At 45.9% G+C, this 26,791-nt stretch overlaps 2 protein-coding genes and 1 long non-coding RNA gene across 7 annotated transcripts; all 3 read left to right on the forward strand.

Annotated features, from left to right (window-relative positions):
• Window positions 1-9,023: 9,023 nt before the first annotated feature.
• On the forward strand, window positions 9,024-11,530 carry LOC127346150 (protein SOSEKI 5). The gene is made up of 3 exons (XM_051372694.2): window positions 9,024-9,508; window positions 9,593-10,511; window positions 11,016-11,530. Exons 1-3 carry the CDS (start codon window positions 9,289-9,291, stop codon window positions 11,194-11,196), a joined length of 1,320 nt encoding a protein of 439 aa, XP_051228654.1. The 5' UTR covers window positions 9,024-9,288; the 3' UTR covers window positions 11,197-11,530.
• A 3,375-nt stretch (window positions 11,531-14,905) lies between these two features.
• Window positions 14,906-19,187, forward strand: LOC127346151 (uncharacterized). Of its 5 annotated transcripts, none has more exons than XR_007879367.2 (6): window positions 14,906-15,024; window positions 15,211-15,358; window positions 17,398-17,464; window positions 17,547-17,761; window positions 17,842-18,638; window positions 18,864-19,186. It is a non-coding gene; the product is annotated as an uncharacterized lncRNA (long non-coding RNA). The 5 variants fall into 5 exon arrangements; XR_007879364.2 differs by having other exon boundaries at window positions 17,842-18,006; window positions 18,864-19,179; XR_007879366.2 differs by having other exon boundaries at window positions 15,211-15,486; window positions 17,842-19,187.
• Window positions 19,188-22,472: 3,285 nt separating this feature from the next.
• Window positions 22,473-23,914, forward strand: LOC127346152 (uncharacterized). Its single transcript, XM_051372695.2, has 2 exons — window positions 22,473-22,631; window positions 23,530-23,914. The coding sequence occupies exons 1-2, from the start codon at window positions 22,473-22,475 to the stop codon at window positions 23,689-23,691; spliced, it is 321 nt and encodes a 106-aa protein (XP_051228655.2). The 3' UTR covers window positions 23,692-23,914.
• The last annotated feature ends 2,877 nt before the right edge of the window (window positions 23,915-26,791 follow it).

The following is a 26,791-nucleotide window of genomic DNA, read 5'->3' on the forward strand; positions in this document are numbered from 1 at the left end:
CGGATCCTATCCCAGTTCAAAAAATCGATTGGAGGAGGAACTCCCCCGATCTTATTAGAGAAGGTCCCGCTAGATCAGCCTCCCTCTCGTCGCCTCCACCATGAAGGAAAGCCAGAGGAACATGCCGGCAACCCCAAGAAATTGCTTCCTTATGCCATGGGAGGACTCTAGGGTAACGATACAAGGCCATACGCCATAAAGGCAAGCATTAAGCTTAAACCTATAACTACTCTCTACAGGAGAGACCCGGCCTCTCCTCCCATCCCGACTCCTAGCAGCGCCTTTGGAGGGAAAAAGGGGGAGCACTGTGAGAGCACGGGAGACTCTCAATTGGGAGGGGTGAAGAGATATCAATGAAGGGGTGAAATGAGAGTTGCTGCCAGCATAGCATGAACCACACAAATTACATAGAGGACCTTGGATAGACAAAAAATTACACTACAACCCTCTAAATTTACAAAAAAGGATCCTAGAAAATAAAAGAGCATTGCAATCAGATCCTACTGATGTCTACGCACGCTTCTATTCCTGTCGACAGTGTTGGGCCTCCAAGAGCAGAGGTTTGTAGAACAGCAGCAAGTTTCTCTTAAGTGAATCACCTAAGGTTTATCGAACTCAGGGAGGAAGAGATCAAAGATATCCCTCTCAAGCAACCCTGCAATCACGATACAAGAAGTCTCTTGCATCCCCAACACACCTAATACACTTGTCAGATGTATAGGTGCACTAGTTCGGCGAAGAGATAGTGAAATACAAGTTGTATGGATGTATATGAGTGGTAATAGCAATCTGAATAAAATATGGCAGCGAGTAAACATGCAACAGAACAGTAAATAAACGGAGATTCGATGTTTGGAAACAAGGCCTAGGGATCATACTTTCACTAGTGGACACTCTCAACATTGATCACATAATAAAACTACTCTACACTCCCTTGTTGGATGACAAACACCATTAATTGTGTAGGGCTACAAGAGCACCTCAATGCCGGAGTTAACAAGCTCCACAACATTCGATGTTTATATTTAAATAACCTTAGAGTGCATGATAGATCATTGCAATTATACCGAGAACTAACATAGCGCACACACTGTCACCATTACACTATGAAAGGGGGAATAGATCACATCAATACTATCATAGCAATAATTAACTTCATAATCTACAAGAGATTACAATCATAACCTATGCCAAGAACTACATGATGCACACACTGTCACCATTACATCATGAAGGAGGAATAGAGTACTTTAATAACATCACCAGAGTAACTAGATCACAAAGAGAGAGATGAACCACATAGCTACGGTAGAGCCCTCAGCCTCGGGGGAGAATTACTCCCTCCTCATCATGGAGACAGCGATGGCGGTGAAGATGGCGGTGGAGATGGTGGTGGAGATGCCTTCCGGGGGCACTTCCCCGTCCCGGCGGCGTGCCGAAACAGAGACTTCTGTCCCCCAGATCTTGGCTTCGCGATGGCGGCGGCTCTGGAACTTTTCTCGTATCGTGGCTTATTCTTTTAGGGTTTTCGCGACGGAGTCTTTAAGTAGGCGGAAGGGCAGCCTCGGAGGGGGTCTGGGGCAGCCAGACAACAGGGGGCCGCACCCCCCCTTGGGCCGCGCCGCCACCATGTGTGGTGGCCCTGGGCCTCTCCTCTGGCCCCTCTCCGGTGTTCTGGAAGCTTCGTGGAATTATAAGATACTGGGCGTTGATTTCGTCCAATTCCGAAAATATTTCCTTACTAGGATTTCTGAAACCAAAAACAGCAGAAAACAGGAACTGGCCCTTCGGCATCTCGTCAATAGGTTAGTTCCGGAAAATGCATCAAAACGATATAAAGTGTGAACAAAACATGTAGGTATTGTTATAAAACTAGCATGGAACATAAGAAATTATAGATACGTTGGAGACGTATCACCTACTTCTCCACTGATCTTACGCAGAAGCTTCGAATCATACACACTGCCCTGTCGTTGGGGACAACATCACTTGGAAAAGGGCCCGTCGTTGGGGAAAACACCACTTGGAAAAGGGTAGGCGACGATTCCCGTGTTGAAGCAAAGAGGCATCCATTTCGGCCACAAGGCGTGGATGTTGAGAACACCATGTCGTTCGACAACACCACTTGGAAAAGTGGGAAGTTTCACCTAAAAAGTGGCTAATGCTGTCCTATGGACGCTGACATCCACATTCATTCTGACTAACGGGTGGCCTATACAAATTTCTTATTAAGTTAACATGTATTTCAAACACAACAAAGACACGGAGTCAAAACTGAGCAAGTACTCAATTCATACATAAGCCTCATTCGCATGCAATGGAATAACAGACCAGTACTATGGCGAGTTTGTGAGTGCGGTCTGAAGACCAAAGAGTTCATTAAGCCTTGAGATGTCTCTTAATTATAGTTTTCTACCACACTTAATAAATTTACCACGCCGTGTTTTTGTTGTTGTTGAATGTTCATATTTAATGTTACTTCTTTTAAACAATTTTAGCATTTGTGGTTGCAAACACGCTTTCAGTAATATTTTCTAAAAGCTTATTGCTTCTTCTGATTCGTTGTCTCTAGAGAAAAAAACATTTTATTAAAAGGAGTCCTCAAAATCGAAAAATATGTAAAACAAAAAAGTCATAGGCTTCTGCATATTTACACGAGACACGCATATGAACACCATGTACATTTACATCTCCTCATTGGTTTCTTGTATAGTTAACCTTCTTTTAAATAGCTTAAATTGGTTACCATCTAATAGATACATCGATAGATGTATCTAGAGTGTTTAGGTATTTCTTTTAAGTAGATAGAAAACTATAATTATATGATTACATATGTTAAGTGCAAGGGTTCTGTTGCGGCTCATGGCGATGATGATGATGATGCTTGATAATGGGTGATAAAGAAAGATGGGTGTTTTTTTTGTCTGAGTTCTTGTTATAAATCTATATCAGCACACTGCCATGACTCATGGCCCTTGGTGTTGTGCGTATATTGCAGCTTGGAGAAGATTTATAGTGCTACAGCCTACAACCTATGTGGGTGCTACCAGTTTCCCAGACCATATCTAGAATGTCTGTTTATGTTCAATGGACTGGATTTGAACACATGACATATATGGAAATAAAACATTTTCTCTTTACATATTGCTGCACATGAAGCCCCAACTCGCCTGTAGTTTCAGGCCTACAGCTTCACTTCACTTGCACCGTATATTAGTCTAAAAATATGCATTAGAAGTTCCAATACAGAAAATTCTTGAAGTAATTATTGTATTTTCTTTCGAATCTGTACCTATATGAGACTAGTCATAGTAGGAAGTAACATAGAGTAGTAATATGTGGTTAGTAACATCAAAGTAGTATCATAGATATCTTTATTGATTAGGTTGTAGACTCATTGTATCTTGGGAATGTTACTCTATCTTCTACTTTTCTCATTAACTCACTGCCACATAAGCAAATTTGATGATTTGAACACTTAGTTACTAGTGAAGTCACTCCCACTATGAGTAATCTGAGTGGATTTCATCATCCGCATCATGTGTTGATGAAGAATTAAAATAGGTGAGCAGTAAGTTAAGAGCTCGTTAATATTTCAGCAAAATGCAAACCATCGGATCCGCAATGAGACAGACATTTCTTCAAAACATCTGATCTGCAACCGAAGAAACAAACCTGGTAGCTGCGCCGGTCCAGCTCGGAGGCATCGGCTTGCTCTCTACATTGAGATGAGGCAGCAATATCCTAGAAGGTAGGAAATGCCTAGTACAAGTCGGGAAGGAGACGACGATGCTCTCTGCACGTACATTCAGGGATCACGATGTGCAATCTGATTCGAATTTCAAATGATCGGAAGGATGGGCCTTTTAGCATTTTTTTTTTCACATGGTCGAAACATTCTTTGGATGTCTTGAGACGGAGGGAGCATGATGTGTGAATCCGCCCCATGTTCTGAAGCTGCCGCAAGACATGGCCTTGTTCGATCCCCGAAGAAAATGAAACACGCGTGTTCCGACCACTGTCTTTGAACTTGCCTCCCATTCTATGACCCAGGTCAACCACTAAGGCTGGTGCCAATGCATCACCCCACTCTCACCCGCCACGTCAGCTTTTTCCCTCACTCTCACCCCACTCTTACCCCACTCTCACCCCACGGTGCCAATGCACGGGCTATAGTCCCCACTCTCACTTCTCTCTCGTCCGCATCACCATTTCTCTCTCCTCGACATCAGCATTTCTTTTTGAGATTACAACATTAAAAATAATGCAAGGAAATTATTTTATTGAACTAAAATTGTTACCGATTACATCATAAAAAAAATTACATAAAAATTTGCACTAAAAAGATTTGCAACAATGTTGCCAATGTGATTGTTTGCTCTATTTAAATTTGTGTGCAGGGGGTTTTCTGCAAAATCCCCTTTGTCTTCTTCCTCCAGCACGCAGCCAAGCCGACGTCTGCGCCGCCGGTCTCCGCCGCTCGGCGGCGATTCCGGCCCCCCCTCTCTCTCTCGCCCCTCTCTCGCCTCGCCCCGCCACCGCGCCGCCCCGCCTATCGCCCCGCTATCGCCGCCAACGCGGGCGGGAGCGGGCGGCAATGGCGGTACCGCCCGGCGCCCGGGCAGCGCTTCGCGCTCCCGTCCCGCCCCACTCCCGCCCCTCTCTCGCCCGGCGGCGGGCGGTACCGCCCGCGCTGCCGCCCGCATTGGCACCAGCCTAACGCTCCTCCGATGACTCGCCTGTGCCGCGTCGCGTGCATGTGCCGTTGTGCCGCTGGCTGTGCCCAATCGCCAATCCATTCTGAATTTCTGATCAACCGCGACGCCGTGTAGCCAACGCCGGTTTGCAGCAAGCCGATTCTTATACAAACACGGTCAAATCTTTCTATGCCTCATTAACAAGGAGGTTGCTTCCCGGTGGGTCGACTGTTTCAGCTACTCCCTACTCTAGATTACTTACTGCATCCACCACGCGACGAGTAATAGCATCTCCACTCGTTAGCGCTCTCCACGCCCAAATCCGGCGAATGTTTCGTCCGGATTGGAGGAAAATTTGGCCCGGGGAGCCCATTTTTTCCAGCAGCGAGCTCAGGACGGATGTATAGTTTTTGACAAAATACGACGAATTCGAACAGAAGTAGGCGAAACTCATGTAAACATAAGCGAAATTTAGTGATATTTAACTTATATAGGCGAGTTCGTACATATATAGGCCGAATTCGTACATATATTTGAATTCGGCGACAGGGAAACATGAACTTAAACTAAAAGCGGCCTCCTACATGCCGAAATGGCGGTAGAAGGCCGTGTAGTCCGCGCCGTCATCGTCGTCGCTCGAGCTGGCGGCGTCCTGGGGCGGCGCCGCCTCGTACCAGTGGCTCGAACCCTGGCCAGGGTCGCCAGTGCGTGGCGGCGTCGGCCGGTAAATCTCGTCGTCGCTGCTCTCCTCGAGCTTGATCAGCTCGACGGGCATGGGCTCGATGGGCACCTCGTCGATCGCCGCTTCGAGTGCGCCCCCACCCGTTGGCGGCGGCGGGATCGGCACGCCGCCTGCGCTCAGCCTCCATCCTCCCGGCGCGCGGAAGTCCGGTAGCGCCGGGTAGCCCGCCATGTGGAGGAGCCACCCCTCCCATTGGTGGAGAGAGCGGCGGCCGAAACCATTGTTTGTGGCGCCATCGTTCACCATTGCTTTGGTCGCCGCGGGTTCGAGCGAGATCGGGGAACATTTGGGGAAGGTGAGCGAGAAGGTGAATGCGGGGCAGACGCGGTTGATCGGCGATAAATAGAGGTAGCTGCGCATGCTACCGAGGCGACGTCATTAACTCGCCGTGTGGATGCTACGCGTCGGCGAATAGTGACCGGCGGCGGGCTTTTGCAGCGCGCGGAAGACGATGCGATGAGGACGACGATCGGTGCCTCTCGCCGACAAGTTGGGGCCACCAGACGCGCGGGAAGTTTCCTCGACGTTTCGCGCGCTTTTGTTTCGTCTGGAGTCCTCGAGCGCTCCCCGGGGGGGCGGTGATGGCGTGGGCTCGCCGGATGGATTTAGACCCTAATCCGGACGAAAACGAGGAACCGAGGACGCGACTGAGCTATTTTCGTCCATGCAGATGAAAAAAGGAGTCCTGGGGGCCTCATCGGGACACACGAGTACGAGTGGAGATGCTCTAAACAAAAACAATTGACACCTTCAGACGAATAGCATACCGTCAGTGTGTCAGTAAACTAATTATACTACTAGCATACAGTAAGTTGGGTGCTTGATTGGGGATCACCAAGTCAAACCAAGGATGCGCGCGCGGCACTACCTTTCGAACTAGTGGCAGCGCCTTCCTCCACACTGCGTATTGCCACCTACTTTCCTACACACTATCAGTCAGTCAGTCATCGCAGAGACAAGTGACAGACCTCCACACCCAACTGCCTGCGCTACCCTCTTCACCGGTTGAAAAAAAGGCTAATCTGCCCTTGTGTCATCTGGGCACATTCCGACACGAAATGGCTCTTGCAAAACAAAACAGAACTTTGGGTTCTAGATGTCCCCTAAGCAAAAATTTGGCCACAGGGGTCACACCTTCCTTTTATAGGATTCCACTTCTCTAACTGGCCTTATAAGAAGGTGATGCTTTAGAGCATCCCCACTCGTCTCCCCGACTTGGCCTCCGAGTGCCGTTTTTCTCATCCGGAAGGCGAATTTCGGCCCAGTCGCGCCCCCGATTTCTCGTTTTTCTCCGGATTTGGGCCTAAATACATCCGGCGAGCCCACGCCATCCCTGGTCCCCCGAGGCGCGCTCAGAGCATCTCCAGTCGCGTCCCCCAAAGCGTCCCCCAAAGGGATTTGGGGGCCAAAAAAACGTCCCAGTCGCGTGCCCCAAAGGCCGCTTCGGTCCGGACGTGCTCCAAATGTTGTCCGGCGTCCCTAGCCCATCCCCTGTGTATAGAGTCTCTACCGGGGACGCCGGACACAACTTTTACACTTACTTTTTGTTTGGAGGTCGCTTTTGGGGGACGTGGCTAGAAAAGGGACCTTCTCCAAACGAAAATTTTGTCCGGATGTCCCCCAAACGACTAATCCGGCGCTTTGCCCGGACATCGTTTGGGGGACGCGACTGGAGATGCTCTCAGGGACTCCGGACGAAGCGAAAGCGCGCGAAACGCCGAGATTTCTCTGCCGCGCTTTCGCTTCGGCTTCCGCGCGAGAGATGGACCCGACCGGTCAGCGACAGACGCATCGTCTTCCGCGCGGAGTAAAGGCTGCCGCCGGTCAGCTCGCCGTGGACGCGTAGCATCCACGCGGCATTAAATCACCGGCTCCAGCCCCGCCTAAATACCCCGCTCGCCGTGACGCGTCACACCATTCCTCTTCCTCTTTTTGCCGTCTATGTAGTAAATATATTAAAGTTAGTCTAAATTCAATCATTTTTTGCCGTACTTTGTCAAGTTTCCGTTTTTCAAATTTAGATCGGCGTCTTCGGCTGAGATCGCGGCTGGGAAACTAGTCCTCCCCACGCCAAATTTACATCCAATCCGGACGTAAATTTCCCCCGGATTTCGGCGTGGGGAGGGCAAACGAGTGGAGATGCTCTTAACTCTTGGGTGCATATGATGTTTTTTATTTTTACATCTTTCATATATTTTGAAATGTCAAAAAATTGAAACAAAAAAATTAGGTGCACATCTTCGCAAGCTACATGTGCACAAAGTCTTTCCATAAAAGATCGTTTGAGCTATGCAGAAAGATAAATTTTGGTGCTACAAATAAGGTTTTTTGCGAGATATGTTTTATCTTTTTACATCAAACACAATAAAATATCGGTTTTTTTGCGAAACTACACGGGCGCACTTAGATTGTTGACATGTACATACGAATATTTTTGTTGGAATTTTTCGACAATTAATAATATGTTTTTTAGTACAGGGAACCTATGTACCCGGGAGCCGAATTAAATTTCAAACCATATAATAGACTCCAAAAATAAGACAACTAAGCTTTTTTCTCACACTTCCCAAGAAAATATCTGAATCGGACCCTTTCTAAAACCTTCAACCATTTAGAACACCCTTGCCATCCCACAAATTGAACTGACTTATTTGGTCCACTCATTTTTTTTGTTTATATGCTCTCATTTTCTAGGTTAAAAAGGGATAACATAACTCATTTGGTGTGGCTGGACTAAAATGTCTGGCCAACTCAATTGTCATGTTGTGTAATTTAGGTAAGACGTGCAAATGACACGACTATAAAAGGGACACAAGAGGCCGTGGGAGCGCCCCGATGAAGGAGATCCAGGTGCGGCGGCCAGACACCATGGCCGGCGTGGAGGCGAGCTCACAATATGAGGGTCGCCTGATGGAGGGGGTCCAGACATGCGACGGGGCTGGGCAGTGGCTTGGTCTTGGAGACTTTTTCTAGGTTTTTAGACATTTAATTTTATTAATTGAGTCAATCTATGGGTCCCAATCCATCTTAGGATATTTCTGCCACCCTGTCAATTCATGTTCAACTCTTGCTTATAGTCCGTTACGAAAAAAATCGAAAAATGTGTCTTTTTTTCTGCCACAGTTGTAAAGATATGGTTTTCGTAAATTCCAGTTTTAAGATGGTTGTTTTTTGGTATTAATTTGGGATTAAAAAATGTATACGTGCTGCTCAACTAGTCAACTGTTGGTGCGACGTTTTGGCGGGCAGGGCAAGCGAGCACATGCCATGCCATGATTGTGCGTACCTATTGAACGCCGCCGCGCAGCACAGGGACTCAGGGCACGCACTCACACACACACAGAACCAAGGGCATAAACTTACGGGATAACGTGGCTATCAATCGTGAATCTGGATGAGAAAGTCTCGGGACAACTGCTACAGGGTATCCAATCGTGTTGAGCCACGTAATGCCCGTAAGATAATTCCGTAAGATGATTCCGTAGGTGTAGCATTACTGTTCCTCGACCGACGTGGGAACTGTGGACGACTGTGATTCGCGTGACCTCACGCGCTTTGTCCCCGTCTCCCTGTCTCCTACCTTGGCCCGCGAATTTCCACTATAGTCCTCAGTCAGTCACGAGCTCCTCTTCTCCAGTTTGAACCCAACCCGCCGCCACCTCACTCATTGACGACGCCATGGCGACCACGGCGTCAGCGCCACCACCTCCCTATAAAAATGGCGGAGGAGACGGCACGCACATGTTACCCAACTGACGTGCACATTCTCCTTCTCACTCGTCACTCCACTGATCCACTGCGAGCAACTACTCCGGTCAGTCCGTCGGGAAATCTTGCGAGAAGGGAACAATGGCGAGCTCCCGAGGCCGGTGGGCGAGCCCCGAGCGGACCGTCGTGTGGACGGAGCCGCCGCCCAAGCCATCCTCCACCGCCAGGCGCGCCGGTGCGGCGGCGCTGCTGCCGACGAAGGTGGCCGTGGTGTACTACCTCGCGCGCAACGGCCAGCTCGACCACCCCCACTTCATGGAGGTCGCGCTCTCCTCGCCCCACGACGGACTCTGCCTCAGAGGTATGTACCTTCCGTTCTCCCCCAGCTCCGCTTTCTTCAGCTTCGCACTCAGAAAGAAAGAAAGAACTGACATTGTCAATGCAGATGTGCTGGACCGGCTGACGGTGCTCCGGGGCGCCGGCATGGCGGACGCCTACTCCTGGTCCTCCAAGAGGAGCTACAAGAACGGCTACGTCTGGCACGACCTCACCCCCGACGACCCCGTCCACCCCGCCAACGGCAACGAGTACGTCATCAAGGGCTCCGAGCTGCTCCGTCTCCTGCCCGTGCTCGCGCCGCCGCGCCCGCGCGACGGCTCCGCCTCCTCCTCCTCCTCCACCTCCAGCTGCGACCCGAGCAAGACCAGGCCGCCCGCGGCCAGCGGCAGGGCGGCCCGGCGCAAGAACTGGAGCTCCTTCGACCTGGGCGAGTACCGTGTCGCCGCGGTCTCCCGCGGCGCCGACGCGCTCGCGGCGGACGCGGCCACGCAGACGGACGAGCGCCGCGGGCCCCGGCGCGGCCGGACCGCGGCGGCGGCCGAGCAGGAGGCGGCGGCGAGGACGGAGCTGGGCATCGACGAGATCTCGCCGCCGCCGTCGTCCAGCAGCCCCGACACGCTGGAGACGCTGATCCAGCACGACGCCCGCCTCGCCCTCGCGAGCGCGGCCCCGACGCAGCCCGCCGCGGGAGCGGAGGTGGGCGTGATCTCGGGCGGGCGGATGCGCGCGTCGACGGTGCTCATGCAGCTCATCTCCTGCGGCTCCATCCCGGCGCCCGCCAAGCGCGACGGCGGGCCGGCGCGGCGGCTCCCGCGCGGGCGGTCCGACCTGAGCAGCAGCACGGGCACGGGCACGGCCGCGGACGGGTTCTCCGGCAGCATGTCCGGCGTGGGCGTGAGCATGGAGCGGGAGTACTTCAGCGGGAGCCTCGTGGAGACCAAGAAGACTACGGCGAGGGACGACCGCGCCGGCGTCGGAGGCGAGCTGGGCGCGCTCAGGAGGTCGTCGTCGTACAATGCCGACAGGTAGCATTACTCTCCCGATACTTGCTATAGTGAGCTTGTTGACACAGAGATTATCTCATTGTGTAGCACATCATGCATGAGACACATCCATCGGGGACAATTCAGAAAAGTTGTGCTTTAGCCTCCACTGGAAAGTTACTTTCCAAGGATTCTGGCTGTGATGCTAGTACTCGGTCCCCAAATGGCCGGCTGTTTGCGGTAGACGATAGATCGATCTAGCAGCAGCTTTTTCGGAATGATCCCATTTCTTCCTTATCTCTGAATATGGTAACCATGTGCTGCGCCTGCGTGCTACCCTGTTTTCACGCTTTGCTCTCTGCTCCGCTCGACAATTCCTCTGCGATGCAGAGATATAGTTTAGCTACATGCCTAGCTGTCAGTGCACATCGCGTTGCTTGATCTGTCCATGCGTCTCCAAATCTGAGCGCTAGCTATATCTCGTCTTCTACCTTTGAAGATTCCTTGTTTCTTTCCGACTGATGATTCAATCGTCTGTACCTGCAGGGCAAGGGATACGATGAACACTAGCAGTTGCAACAAGTTTGAGCTGGCGGAGGAGGAAGTCGACGGAGTCCGTGCCCGGTGCATCCCCGCCGGGAGGAAGCCCGGCAGCACCAACAGGTTACCGGCCAGCGGCAGGCGGAGCAGCCAGCCGGAACCTGCCGCGCTGACTGAAGAAAACTAGTCGGCGTGCACTGAACGTCTTGCTGCCGCACGCACTTCAGAGTTCTGTCAACAGTTTTCTCCATATTCCAACACAGCCCAGCAGCATCCACGACAGTGATTCGTTCCACGTCTAGATCTAGATATATATCTCCTTGACTCATGTACCTCGGTAGACTAGTTTTTTTTTTTCTTTTTTTTTTTTTTTGAACAAGTCGGTAGACTAGTTTGCGTCTTCGTTTCGGAAGAACGGAGAAAAATAACACTTGTTTGTCGGTAGCAAAAAGTGTAGTATGAATATACAGACTTGTCAACAATCGTGGAAGCTCGAAGTACATGTAGATCGTTTTTTTTTATAGGTAGTATACTGCAGTATAATCTTCTATGAAAAAAAAACTCTGGATATGGATAATAGGGTGTTCTAGCAACCTAGTACAAAACTACATGTAGCTCGATTTTTTTCCAAATATTGAAAACTGCAGTATAATATTCAAAAAAAAAGGAAAATAACTCTAGGCAGTGTGTTCTACCATCCTGCGAAATTAGAATTGAAAAGCCATTATATCCGAGGCCGTATAGGTTATGAGGTAGTACTATAGATATGTTAGCTTTTCAGGCTATCAAACCTTATATTCGAGCTAACATTATACCACAACATTTTCTGCATTTGGGTTTTAGTTTTAATTTTGCTTTGAACTACCTCACAGAACCATCAAAATGCTTGTAAATATGAATTATTGTTGCTTCACCTTGGGTCTTTGGGAGAAGGTTGAAGATTGGTTAGGCATCCCCGGGCTTCATAAGAACATTTGGGTGTGCCACTTATTCCCGGAGTGGTGAAGCGCGCTCCCTCGTAAGTCGTCTTCAATAAGATTAAAAAAAGAAGCTAGTTTATGGGACTTGGCTGGTGCTAAAAGTTTGGGTCATTTAATGCCAGTAGAGTAATCTTGTAATATGCCGAATCTTTACTTTTTTGTAAAACTTGATCTTAATCAATTGAATGGGCAAACCTTTTGCCCACGTTTCAAAGAAAATGAATAAATTAGCGGCATTTGTAACACCACGTCTTAGATTTGGTATTTTTTAACAAACAAATCAAAATATATAAGGACTTCTAAAACCAAGCTAAAATATGATGGTATCCATGGCTAGCTGATGCATGTGTGTGCGTGTGAGACTGGACATGGATCAACATCTTTACTCGCGCACTAGCATGCAATGTTTGACTTTGTGTTTGCACTACTTGAAAAGTTGCATCGCGGCTATCCCTTTGTCTTGTCGTTCCGTTCCTTGGACATATTTGGCGTGTCAGCTCTATCCCACCAATGCCGCCTTCTGAAGTCAAGATCGCTGCCATGAGGGCCCATGAGACAAGCGACGCTCGGCGTGATCGCGTAGCGTCCGCGGAGACGCAAATGTGTCGTATATTTGGGCCAAGTTTGCTTCGTCACGGATGGCCCTACGCGTCGTCCCGCTGAAGTAGGGTACATGTGCATTTTTGGACCGCACGAACGCAAACGGTCGCGCAGCGCCCATTTGCGTCGCCCGCTGGAGATGCCCTAACATGTTTTTCCCAAAAGTTTGGCCAATATATTAATAAGCATCGCGCAAACAAATTTAAATTATTTTACTTTCATACAAAAAAGTAGCAAAGGGCCAATAATGCAGAAGCTAGCATCGAGAAAAAGTGGATTACAAAGCTGCATAGACGTCGAGGCCAAGCTTAATTATAGATTAGAAGATCACGAGTTTAAGGGAGAACTATCTCCATCACATCGAGAAACAAGATAGTGCACAGAGTGGCATGACCCATAATATTCAAGGGCATCGGCGAGAAGAGGATTCGCCCATGCCAATATGCATTTTAGGGAGCCTTTAGAAATAAGCAATGCATACACCTGGAAGGTTATACACTACAGGAATTTCGGTCTATTGCAACAAAATTTATTGCGACGACCATTTTTCGTTGCAACAGAATGTGATATTACCACAAAATTCCAATTCGTGGTAATAGGCAACATATGTTGCCACGATTGCATTATGTCGCGCTAAGTAGACCTTTTGTTGCAATAGAAGCACCATATTGCCACAAACTGCAACATCGTTGTAACATAATAGCGATATTGCGACCATCACGTTGTGTTGTGTTAATTGGTCGTTTTGTTGCAATAGATACTAGGTCTTGCAACAAAGGAAATATTTGTGGTAATATTCAGACATATAGTGCAACAATTATGACATGTGGCGCTACTTATATATATTGTTGTAAAAAATGTCTTCATATTGCGACAAACAATGTATTGGTTGTAATAGGCGAATTTTTGCCTCAATTTCATTGTGTTGCAATAATTATTACATAATGCCACAAAAAATCTATGGTAATATGTATTAGATATTGCAACAATCTCCTAGTGCTGCGAAAATACCAAGATATTTGCAACGAAACTACTCTCTAAACCAACTTAAATATGAAATACGATTCCTCTACTTATTTTTTCTTTATTCATTATTCTTGTTTCTCAGGGGGAGGGCATCGCTTTTGCGTCATTTACCTATTGATTCCCCACCTTGGATATTCCATAGGATGGATGGACCAAAGGAGTGAGTTCGGTGGTTGGCGGTGGTGACTTGTTGGGTAACCCCACTACGACGGTCAGGTGGACGCGACGTCAGGTTTGGTGCGCTCCGGGTGAAACCCTTGCACCGACCTCGGTTGATGTCGGCGAAAGCGGTCATCGCTCCCCATGTTGGAGGCACCGTTGTGGAGCCTTCACCTCCCGTGTCGGTATCTGGTCTCTCGTCTGGTCGACGTTTGTCTTTTTTTTCGTCTTCGGCTAGGCGGTCTGCACCCATTGACCGACATGGATGTCGGAGAGGCAGCTCCGGATTCTCGCATCCGTCGTGTTGCGTTTAGGTGTTGCATTGTCGTCTTTGGTCGCCAACTCGTGTGCATGGTGGCCTTAGGACCGGCGTGGATGCTAGAGCTGTGGCTCCGACGCGTTTTCCTTTGCCATATGGCGATGATGTGTTTAAGTGTCGGCTTTAGTCACTAGGGCGACTTGATCACGACTAGTGTGGGGGCGTGGCCTCGATGTCGGCGTTGTGCGTTCTGTGATGTATGGTTTTCGGTAGCTTTCCTTATAAACCATCGAACCCGTTTTTGACTTTGTCAATCAAATGCATTGCCAACTAGTATGATCTAGTGCCAGGTTGGAAAGTTCCATCTAGTGGCAGGTTGGAAAGTGCCGATATATATGGGACGGCATTTTATTTTTGGAAGGGATGATCCTGCAATCGCACATGGGGTATATTGTCTTCTCAGTGCGCCCAACAACACCCCGAAAGAGGGAGAGAACCTGCTCGGGGGCTAGGGTTTGAGGGCTCCCTAGCATCGCTCGCGGTGAACGGCATGACGACGAAACGTTTTGTTTCGGCCAATATCCTTCTATCTCTGAATTTGTTACATTATTTTTAGCACGATATATATTTCATATTGCTTTGAAATATATATTTTTTCAATTTATTTCATTATTCTAAACATTCCCTCCAAAAAAATTACTTTCCCACCACCTAATTAGTGTCTACAGTAGTTTTCGCCAATAGTTTTTGGCCTCCCGCTAAATGCCCCTAATTAGTTTGCCTCCGAAATATTTTGTTCCCACAAAAAAAAAGGCCTATATTTAACCTTCCCGCTAATGGACGCTCATAACTATCGATATATAGTACTCTAAACAAAATGAACGGCGTCACCAGGCGCGATTGGATCTGAGGTCTCGTCCAAGGTTCCCCCTCACAGCGTCATGATGGCATCAACAAAGTGGAGCACACCACCGACGGCAGGAATGTCAAGGTAATTCACTTGCTCCCTATCTCCTCCCATCCTAGAACTAGATCGCCGATGGCCGCCGTGCCCCACTGTTCCTTCCATCTGTAGATCGTGTACTGGATGTGCTTACTCCGGTCTCTGGCCATTGTAACTTTCCATCCCTGTATGTAGAGATTCACCGGAGTTCTTGTATTCTTCCCTGCATCGCAGCGAAGTCCCTGCCTCTGGTAGGAAGCGCGGGCTCGTAGGCATCACGTTGGGGTTGATCGCCTAATGGGTGACAGAGGTGGAGGCATTGCGACCACCTTCATCATCAAGCCGCATCCCTGACCCTCCATAGCTTGCACGTGACAAGAAGGTTCTTTTTTACTACGGCTAGATTGATAATCCGTACTCCACATATCCTGCTTCGTGTTCTGTTGGTGCCTGATGCCCACAGCTATGGCATGGATAATTATGGAACCCAGGGGGTACATTGCCTTGAGGGTAATGCAATTTGATATGAACTAACATATTTCAACTAGGATTTCTGCTTTCATTGCAATGCCTAGTAGGTCGGGACTGAAACCTGATACTTCAATTTCAAGCGCCCCTTTTTGGTTCTCATGTTTTACCTCTAATATATTAGGATTTCCTTGAAACCTGATACTGAAACCTGATACCTAGATGCAATTAGCAACATTAGAGGCATAGAGCAAGTCGGATTTCCTTGGAAGTCAAATTTAGCTAATTGTAATGTATTATTTGGATTTCTCAATTTTCATCGAATTGATGTGTAATACTCCTTCAGACTATGCATTCTCAGTTCTCAATTGTAATCCCTGACAAACCTACTAGTCGTTTTTGGTATGCAGACATGGTTTAAGCCCTTCATTACTTAAGAGATCCTTCCCTATCCGAAACCAAAATTATTGTGTAAATATAAGAAAAAGCATGCTACTGACCATAGTCGCAAGACAGTAATCTTCTAAAAACTACAGCGATGAACTAAACTGAACTTTCCGTTTAAAAGTCTGAAACATATAGTAGATGATTTTCGTGTCTTGATCCCTGTCCATAGTAAAGGATCAGAATGTTCGCAAAGAATATTTATTGGCTTTACCCGCTTCCCTTGACCAGGCCGCCCGGGTACTGTAATTGCATAAAATTGACCCATATATCTCAAGGAACAAATGTGTTACTTCTGCTCCATCTTCCTGATGTTATTAAGGAGTAGTGGATATGCACTGACATGCACTTGTATAGTTTGTGCAGGAATAAGAATTTCAAACTGTTTTGTCGAGAATTGAAAAAACAATTACAAGGAAATCTTTGTCAATTGGCCAATCAGTACATCAATCTTAGTTTGTCTGAATAAGCATGGGCAATATGCTAGTTTTTCTACAATGGAAATATTATACTGCAGCCTGTTGTTTTTTGTGGAGTTAATGGCACCCACGGTCACATAACTTATCTTGCATGTGCACTTAAGTCACACATGTTGCAAAATGAACTAACCGGTCACACAACTTGCGAAACATGTGCACCCCTAGTCACAAAAAGGTTTGATGTCTGTTTTTTGGCAAAAACCAGTCACGCGCGGGCCACATGATGTAGACTAGGCAGTATAAATTTACACATACCACCCTATATGTTTCCTCTCTGTTCAATGCAATTCAGTTCGGTCATGTTTGACAGCAAAAAGAGAGTCACTTCACAGCCTGAAATAATTGTGTTTCGAATAAACATGTTTTGAAATAGCGCATGATCGGTTCTGTGAAAACTTTGACTCAACCACACACCTCACGTGGTCAGCGCGTGACCGGTTTTTGCCAAAAGCCGGACATAAAACCGTTTTGTGACCTGAAGTGCACACGTTTCGCAAGTTGTGTGACCGGTTAGTTCGTTTTGCAACATGTGCGACTTAAGTGCACATACGGGACAAGTTGTGTGGCCACGGGTGCCATTAACTCGTTTTTTGTGTACCATAGACAAACTCTCCATTCTATCTTCGTATTTCAGAAAAAAGAAAGAAGGTACTACTAGTTAGCTGTTGCCTAATGAAACTAGTTTGTCTGAATAAGTATACAAGCATGCGTCATGCTGCTTACTTTACAGTAGAATGCCAGATTGACTAAAAAAATTCACAGTGCATCTGGAGTGGCAAAAGTACATCTTAAAATTTGTCCATACACATCAGCTAAACATTTCACCATTAGGCTACCTCTTGCATTTTGATATGAGATTTGTTTGGTAAGGAGAATTCGACATTAGGTGTCATGGCTAAAACAATTGGAGATGGATTAGTAACTGAACATTAGTTTTTTTTTTTCATCTCTAAGCTCACTGTTTGCCTAATATGTATTTTGATGAAGTCGCTTTTCTGACTATTTATATTTGGTTTCAATGAATGGATAGGAACTCAGCAAAAAGAACTCTGATAACCGTAAGAAACAGAAGACAAAGAACATAATTGGATGAGAAGGTATGAGTCTAAATAAATATGTATGCCTCGCTGGTAATTATAGTTTCATGTTTGAAGCATCTCATTGTTATATTACCTGCAGAGAAACTTGGAAACAAGAGAAGAGCCAGATTGTATTGCTCTTTGCGAACTCACCCACACGAAGAATGAAACATGGTTTAACAACTTGAGGAGATGTTAAAATATCGTGCTGAAAAGGAAACATTGTTGGAGGAGGAGCGAAGATCAAGACAAGAATTTGAAAAGGCCATGATGGCAAAGTTTACTAAATTGAGCCAACAGATGGGAACCCAACAGGTGATAACAGTCATATGCTTACGAGCTTATAAGATTTAATTTGCTTACTTGCATTGATAAAAGTCCACTTCTATTTGCAGATACCTAAGAAGAAGACTGACAAACAAAATAGTAATCCAAAACTGTAAAATACTCTTTTACAGAGCTCTAGTCCTTATAGGACTCTAGGTGGAAGCCCAAGTGTTATTTCTTCAAATGAGCTCATACAAGCTGCAACAATGAATTCTTAAAAGTTTAAAGCAATGGTAAGTCACAACCTTGCTTTCTCTTCATGTTCACCTTGATTTGACACATCAATGGCGTCAGGTTGGGCACATATCTACTTTTTTTTTTTGAGATGGAATACATATTCCATTAAATATCATGCGCCACTTTATTACAAACCAATAGGACAGTGTGACTAGGAAATAGAACTGAAGTAGATAATATAGGAAGTTCAAAACAAAAGTAGATAATATAGGCTTCCAAGCTGATGTTGCATGTACTGCCTCTAGTCTGTACGCACACATAAATCTCAATATGTTTGGAAGTCATTACCTTAGTTTTGATGATTTGTGACTCTGATTAGAATCGTTGATCGCTTTAGATTTCCCTTCTATTCATATCAGAACAGTTGATTAGAATTGAAAACGACAATGTTGGCTTCATGTTTGTCTTCTACTTGCTCTGTGTGTGGGATTTATGTATAGGAAGAAGTTGAAACAAAACACAAAAAACCCTTATTTCTAACTTCTTTGCTGCCCCGTATTATTTTGTTATACCGTGGCTTGCTTGTGCATTCATTCATCATTTTAGGTCATGCAATGTTCATACTTTCGAGGGGATCCATTCCCACATGATAGTGTTCGTGATAGGCACAACTTCAGACTACCCCCAGGTGAGCACTTACGACCATTTTTTCCGAAAAGGCAAAAACCAATTGGGACGCTTCATATCATTGGAGTGCTAACCAAGCAATATACTACCCATGCTTGAACCACATCATTTTAATTTATTTTAAGCTTCTACGATGCGAACTACAATTAGTTAGAGAAACAATGTAAATATCAGTGAATTGTTGTCACTTGTCAAAACTAATTGTTTTTTGATTTCTTAATTACAGGATCCAAACAACTAGCTGGACTGGACACGAGATGACGGACAGTTTAGTCTTGCCACTATATTAGGATGGCCAAATTATATTGGAGTTTCATTTGATGGATATTTGCTACGATAATTACGATTTTTATGAATAAATAAATAAATAAGACGGTTGCAATATGTTATTACCAAAAATAAATAGTGTTGCGTCAAAATTTAGTCGCCAGACCTACATGTTTTGTTGAGCTAGGATGTTGTGATAGAGCATTTTATACTGTCGCAATAACTTGTCCTACAATTTTTCTGCACATTGTATTAATTGTTTGCCACCACAAAACTAAGTTCTGTTGAAATAGAGTATCGCCACGAAAAGTTTACATTCTTGTCGCAATAGCTTATCGCTACAAACATTTTCGATCGTTGTGATAACTATTTACTGCCACCAAAATGAGTATGTTGTAATTCCCTCTTACCACGACTAGAATGTTTGTTGCCATAATTTAATGCCACAAGCGTAGCTGGTCATGGCAAAACGTCTAGCGCTACAAAAACAAAAGTCGTTGCCATAGGGTTATTCCCACGATTCGCTATTGCCACGGAGGAGCATGCGCCATAAAATGTGCGTCGTTGGCAAATGTTATTGCCACAAATGTTTGTCGCCACGAACTATCAATCACCACGATTCGGTTGCATGTTGCATTAAGCTATCGCCACGAACCAAATTGTGGCATCAAGTGAGTGCTTCCACGTGGTAAATCGTGGCAACTACCGGCATTGTTGTTGCAATAACATAATTTATTGCAACAATTGCTTTTTTATTGCGATAACCTATTACCATGTGTCCAGTCGCAATGCTTGCCAACGAAAGTCGTTTCGTGGCAATAGGTACATACTGCCACGATTTGGCATGTATTGCGACGATTATTTTTGTTGCAATAGACCCAAATCCTTGTAGTATATAAAATGTCGAGAGAATTGCATGAATCTTCTAAAGATCTTAGTGTATGAACGAATAATGATATTTTGGGTGAGACATCTAGAATTAGGCAAGATCTACACCTATAATTTATGTGTCGGATCTAGAATAGTTGTTGATAAGATATATCTAGGGTGTGTTATCGCCGAAAAGGGAAAATATCCATAAAGATGAAGTCATGATGGTTGTTGCTACAAAATTGAGATCATAATGAAAAAATGAATACACATTTACCGTGTTTGTAAAATATCAGTCCCTCTCTAAAGCTCAATGGGCTGTGACTTCAAAATTCATAAGACAACTTTGAAATTCGTATTGATAATATAGAGCTATTGTATTTATTTTTTATATCTAACATCTATCTGGGTTGTAGAGATTAAATATACTATACTCTAAAATTTGCGTAAATTATTACTCATAAATTAAGTCAAATTCCGAATCTAAAAACAAAAAATTCATATGAACATTCACTTTAAAACTCATTCATGTATAACCTTAGCAATGTAGTGAATTAGTGTTAACTGGGGCAAAGATAATTTTATGTCATGACTCACACTCTTTTCACACCTTGAAATACCGATTAATTTAAAAACATTATTTAGCTCAATTTACCAGAAAATAATTAATTTGTTGTAGAAGATAATTAGTAGAAAGCCATGCCCTTCACGTCCTGAAGATAGTTATGCCAGGACATTTTTCCACCATGGGCACATGTATAGAATGACATTTCCAAGACCAAATACACCGGCCATAGGCGCCACCGCATATGGCGGAGTAGAGTGATTGCATAGAAGTATAGAACAACAGAACATGCAGCTGGAAAAACGAGAAAAACTGAGATTTAGCTGTAAACTTAAAAACTAGTTATATGAAGCAAATTGACACTATTTCAAAAAAATGAAGCAAATTAAAAATAATATTATATCTAGCACCATACCATAAATTATCATTGCCATTGCCAGAAGTCTGCTAGTTCCTGTAGTTTATAATCGCTATTTGCATAGCCCAAACATATCAATCTCTATACTGCTCTGCTATGCTATTCTCGGCACCACAATTCCCTTATACATAGAAGAAAGATAGTAGACTAGCTATTTTTAGAAAAAAAGGTTTAGACCTGGTATATCTACCCAAGTGACGTACTTAAAATTTATTTAACAAAGATCTGGCTAAAGCATTAATTAAAAACGAAGCTAGAACTCGACATCTACAAACCATATTATGGGTGACGAACATGCCATCACAATCTTATACCTTAAAAATAGAAAAAAACGCCCCACCAATTGGGTAATGGCGATACGACTAATATGATGCCCTCACAAGAGAGAGTGACACCGAACGTGCCACCGTCGACTGATTACGGAGTCCTAGATCTAGGGTTTCCCCCGGAGCAAAGCGAGCGAGTAGACGATGGCTACAACGGTGATGCCTTCAACAAGGTAACGGTTCATAGACGTCATCATGTCCCACCGTGGCCACCAACTCGCCACTGGGACTCTATGTAGCACCATGAGACCCGACACCGCCAGCCAGCCAACCAACCACCTCCGACGGAGGAGGAGCATGCCACCACCATGCCAGGACCTGATGCGCAATTGTCCTCGTGTTGTGGGACTAACGCAGGATCGCATCCACGTACCACTGCTAGAGATGACGCGATGCAACAGACCCCGCCTGACAACGTTGTTTCCGACTTCTGAGCGTCGCCCGCCGTAATAACTTCGTCGAGCTCCCTGGGCTGGAGTCGCCCCTCGGCACGGTCGCTTCCACCACAACACCAAATCACCGATAGAGGACCATCCTCCGTGCCAAATTCCCAATAGAGGTTCATCAGGGATCATGATGGCACTGTCCGTGGGTCGTGTGTTGGGAAAATCACCCATGTAGCGAGCGCTGCAATGGCTGAAGCGCAGGCCTGCCAGGAAGCAGTACAGGCTGCTGCAACCTGGGGTATGGGGAACATGCATATTGAAGCCGACGCACTGAATCTGATCAAAGCCTTGCAGGACACATCCCTCGACCGTACGCCTGAAGGAGTTATCTACCGTGATATACGGGCTTTTATACGTTTAAACTTTATCTCTGTTTGTTTCTCGCACTGTCCGCGAACATGTAATAATCTAGCACATGAGCTAGCAGCTCTAGGAGCACGTCAGCAGGTGGTCCGGTCGCTATGCCCGTTGATGTATTTGTTCCGGTGACTAGCAACTTCGCTGAGTCGACCAGTTAATGGAATAGTGTGTTCCATCTAAAAAAAAAAATTCCCAATAGAGGAAGATCCGCCGCCACCACGGTTTTGCCCGGCAACATTCCTGTCGGTGGCGGGAGGGGAGGTGGTGGCCGAGGATAACTAGAAGAGTGACGACGATCACGCTCGTGTGCGTTGCATCGTTGTTGTGTGCCTTGCGCCATGCGTTGTACCGTATTTCGCCGGTTTCCCGATAATGAACCGGGCAATTCTCTTCCATCAGTGTCTGCCTTTCTTTTTTTTTTTAAAAAAAAAACTCACTCGGGATCTGGGAGATGGGCTTTCCATATCCTCGTCTGGTGACTGGTCCCTCGTCGGATACAGTTTTGTCTACTGAAAAGCCCATGCTCCGTAACGAGCCCAGACTGACTCGGGCCCCTCTCTAGTCACTCGTGGTAATGCAAATGATGATCCAATCTGGAAACAAACCCCATAGAGAGACAGAGCCGAGCAATCGCAGCTCGGAGCGAGCGAGAGCCATGGCGGCGCTGGATCTGTCGAAGCTGGTGAAGGAGAGGAAGTTCTGGGTAGCCTCCTTCCTCGTCGCGTGGGCCGCCGCGCTCCAGGTTCCCATCCAATCCTTCTCCCCTCCCCTCCCCTCCCTTTCTGTGTAGCTCCTATCACAGAGCATATGGCGGCTAATTCGAGCTCAGATGCAAAATTGTGGTTATTTGCAATGATGGAGTCACTTGATCACTCAAAGTATATAACGATGTTGGTCACCATGCGGCCATGCGGGCAGTTTGGACGGCTCACCGGAAAGCGATTCATGAGGACGTGTTTCAGTTACCTTTAAGCACATATGATTTTGTCAAGCGTTTCTTGTCTGACCTGGGAGATACATTTCCTAAGGCGAGAAGAAGAAGCAATTGAATGGAGTTAGAAGTCCATGCCGATGGTCCCCGCCCCTGCCAGGTCTCGTAAAATTCAACGTCGATGCTGCTGTTTCGCGTGGTGGTGATCATGGAGCTGTGAGTGCTGTTTGCAGAGATGCTAATGGCAGGTTCCTGGGTGCTTCTACGAGAACTATAAAAGAAATCTCTGATCCAGCTACGCTGGAAGCAATAGCGTCATCAGAGGCTCTTGTTCTTGCTGATGACCTAGGGGTTGCAAGGTTCCAGCTTTCTTCTGACTGTTTGGAAGTAATTATTAACATGATGAAGTTGAAGAACCTAGGTAGATATAGTGTTATTTTATCTGAAATTGAGAAACAATCGAGTAACTTTTTAGAAGTAATTTTTAAGCATGAAAGCATGGATAGGAATGGTGAAGCTCACCTATTAGCTAGAAATGCCATTTTTCATGATTTTGGGCGCCGGGCGTGGCTCCTGGAACCTCCATACTCTGTACCTTCTTTTGTTCAAGTTGAATAAATCCCTGGCTTTCCCCCCAAAACAAAAAAAATATGTGTAGCTCCAGAAATCCAGATAAGGTTTTTAACCGTGACGGAAAAATGGTGTGCAGGGTCACATGATGTGGGTGCAGCGGCAGGACGCGTTCAAGGACAAGTTCGGGGACCCCGACGCCCCAAACAAGGTCACCGAGGGCGAGCAGCCTGCCCCCAGCGGCGACGGCCTCGCGGGGGAGCAGCAGGGGATGGTCACCGCTGACGGCGAGTTCAGATAGATGATATGAGATGAGAACGAGATCGCCTTTGTGAAGTTGTCCTGTTTTGCTAGAGCGATGATCGATATTGATTTATCATGGCTATAGCTGTTCTTGTCGACATCGATTCATCAGCATCTCAAAACCCTTGCTTTGCCCGTGCGTACTGCATCAGCTATGTGTAATTAGTAGTACTAGCTACTATCGCAAGCTTGTTCATCGAAATAATAATGTTTCTTTTACCTGGTGGCCTGGTGGTGGTAGGAGATCAGTTGCCAATGTTCGTCGTAATCATGTCTAATTGAGGCTTCTCCTTGTACTGCCAAAACTAGTTGATCATTCATCATTACCAAATCTGCTTTGCTTCTAGTACTACATCTCGCCCAGTAGCTTCTCGGTTTAACCGAGTGAATGGATTGCGGTTTCTGTCATGTTCCTTATTTTGACGCGCAAAAGATATTTTTCCTGTCTGTTTACAGTTTCATAGGAATACATGGGCGTGTTTTCTTACATGAATTAAATGGATAGCAATGTTTCTGATTCGGTTTTCTTATCTGAAGTACACACTGCAACGCCAGAACAAACTATCATCTGTTGAAGAAGTTGTTTTCTGTCTACCTATGAGCAGGAACAATATGTGACCGGATCCATCGTTAGATCTGCGGTGTATGGCCTGACTGTACTACTGCAGCGGAAATTAGATCTCAGCTACTTGTCATGCGTGACTCACACCATCAGTCGGTGCTCCTTTGCCTATCCACCGAGTAACAGTACATTTACCAGTACCAGCAGCAGTACTGCAAAAGAATACATATAGTTTGCATCTTTTTTATGGACTTTGCTTCCAAGTCTGGTGACTTCTTGTTCTTCTTATGTGATTGTTTTCTTATGTCTGAACTAAATAAATTTTACTCCCTCCATCTATAAAAGGATTTCTTAACTTTGAATAAATTTGGATGTATCTACATACTAAAATAGGTATATACACATCCAAATTTTGACAAAGTTGAGACATCTTGTTATGGACGGAGGAAGTAATAATTCTGATTGCTTCTATAATCCGAGCTGCAACGCCTAATGAGATCATCTGTTGGAATAACTGAGCAGGAAGAATCCGTGGTTTTCCGACATGTTTCTTTTTTGAGCTGAAGGAGCACTGACTCTGGCATGGTACAAATATGCAGAGCAATGGTAGGGCAGCAGGATAGCGTGCTAGATAGCTTCTGGTGTTTCTTCATTTCAAAGAGGACTGAATCTCCTTCCTCTGTTGCTATAACAGGGTAGTTGTCTGATTGCAAATGAGCCAAAACCAGTGGCACCGTTCACTGCATTGCTGTAGCTCAATGTCTGTCCACGGCATCAGGTTCATCAGTCAGTGCTCCTTTGCCCATCGAAGAAGCAAAAGGAATTTTTGGTACCACCGTGCCGCAACTTTGCTTCCAAGTATGGTAGGCTGGTGGATCGCTTTCCTTTTTCTTCTTCTGGTGAATGGATGGATGGAGAAGGTTCTGATGAAATAAAATAAAATTAGAATTGGTGAATTGAAAGGGGAGAAGGAGAGATGACGATGAATGACAGTTCAAGGATACAGGACATGCTGAAGAGCTAGCGGTGGATCAAGTTACAGCACCTGCTGCGCCACCGCCAGCACGATGGATCAAGTTAGCCCGCTTTATTCTTCCCGTCACATATTATACATGGCGTATGTACATGTAACCTTTTTCGCCTAACCTTTATATCCTGGACATACATCCAGGGGGAGAGAGAGAGAGAGAACTAATTGGACACGTGCGAGTTTGCTGCCAAGGGAGGCGAGAAATAGATGATGCGTTCATGTTGGTCGAGAATGTACCCGTTTGCAGCATCTGCTACCCTTCACCGTGGATCAAATTAGCCAGCAGCTTTATTCTTCCAATAGCTTATGTGCATATAACCTTTTTCACTTAACCCATTGTATCTTGAGCATGTAAGGAGAGATAATAAATAATCAACACGTGTGTATCTGTTGCGGCGAGGTTATAAGAGACGTTGCTGTGTCGCCGTTGGTTTGAGAACACATGCTTCAAGTAGCATCAAGAGAGAGCAAGATATATGGGTGACAAGTCATGAGCCTAAGTATATTACTAGTTAGCTTGCACGCGGCATATGTTGTAGCATATGCTGCTGCATATCATTCGATTCGATTATTGGTACGTATTATATGTGAGATGAGCTGTGATCTCTAAGCTAAGCATCTCAATTCATCGCCGATTGGGAACAGAAGAAAAGAAAAGAAAGACAGCATGAAGGAAGGAAGGAAGGAAGATGCCGTTAGAGCGTGTCGGTGTCTGTGTCGTCGGTGCCCACTACCAGCAACTACCTAGGTTCGTTGCAGTCCAGTAGTCCACAGCCTGCTTTGCCGGTTTCCACCATGACATGTGTTGCCAATGCAAGGTCACTAGTATTAGCCAGTATACAGGAAGACCGGTAGTGCCAACTAGTGGCGTGTTTACCACTTTACCAGGGCAAGCAAGCAAATGTGACTTGGACTAAATATTTTGCTTCAGCTGTCGGTGACGTGGTGTACGTGTGTACAGGGAAAGGAAGTTTCAGGCGGATGGATATTCTGACGGGATGGTCTCTTCAGCTTAATCAGTCAGCACATAACTCGTCCGTGAATCGATAACCGATCCTAGAGAGGTCAAAACGGCTTGGATAAGCACATAGTCTTTAGAGCTTGTGATATGGACCCTCCCGAGGAACTAGGGCTTCTAGTCCCAAAATCGCCTGCTAGTTATCTTGTGCATCGTGCTGATCGTTGGCCTCGTGTGGGTGAGTTGCGGCGTACTCCTATCTCCCTAGGCACCGCGGGTATACATTGTTCATGTAGCGTGTTGCTAACGTAACAAGTGACAACCGAGGAAAAACAAGTTTGTCACTAGTTTTCGAAAAATAACCAACGCCGAACCATTTGTGCCTTTTTGTCACTTCTTTGTTGTAGACGACTAGACGTGTGACGTCTGAAAAAGTCCATGGTCATCGATTTTTTTCTGCCCCTGGGTCGACCCTGAAGCAACTATCAACAACATAATTTTATTTTACGCTTCAACGGCAAGCAAACTGGATATCGTCTGACAACCTA

Source organism: Lolium perenne, chromosome 3 (assembly GCF_019359855.2).
Source record: "Lolium perenne isolate Kyuss_39 chromosome 3, Kyuss_2.0, whole genome shotgun sequence".
Classification (NCBI taxonomy): Eukaryota; Viridiplantae; Streptophyta; class Magnoliopsida; order Poales; family Poaceae; genus Lolium; species Lolium perenne.

Coding starts and splice junctions, on each gene's coding strand:
- LOC127346150 (XM_051372694.2), top strand. CDS start 9,289: ATGGCGAGCTCCCGAGGCCGGTGGGCGAGCCCCGAGCGGACCGTCGTG. Junction 9,509..9,592: donor CGACGGACTCTGCCTCAGAG/GTATGTACCTTC, acceptor TTGTCAATGCAG/ATGTGCTGGACCGGCTGACG. Junction 10,512..11,015: donor TCGTCGTACAATGCCGACAG/GTAGCATTACTC, acceptor CTGTACCTGCAG/GGCAAGGGATACGATGAACA.
- LOC127346152 (XM_051372695.2), top strand. CDS start 22,473: ATGATCCAATCTGGAAACAAACCCCATAGAGAGACAGAGCCGAGCAAT. Junction 22,632..23,529: donor CGTGGGCCGCCGCGCTCCAG/GTTCCCATCCAA, acceptor AATGGTGTGCAG/GGTCACATGATGTGGGTGCA.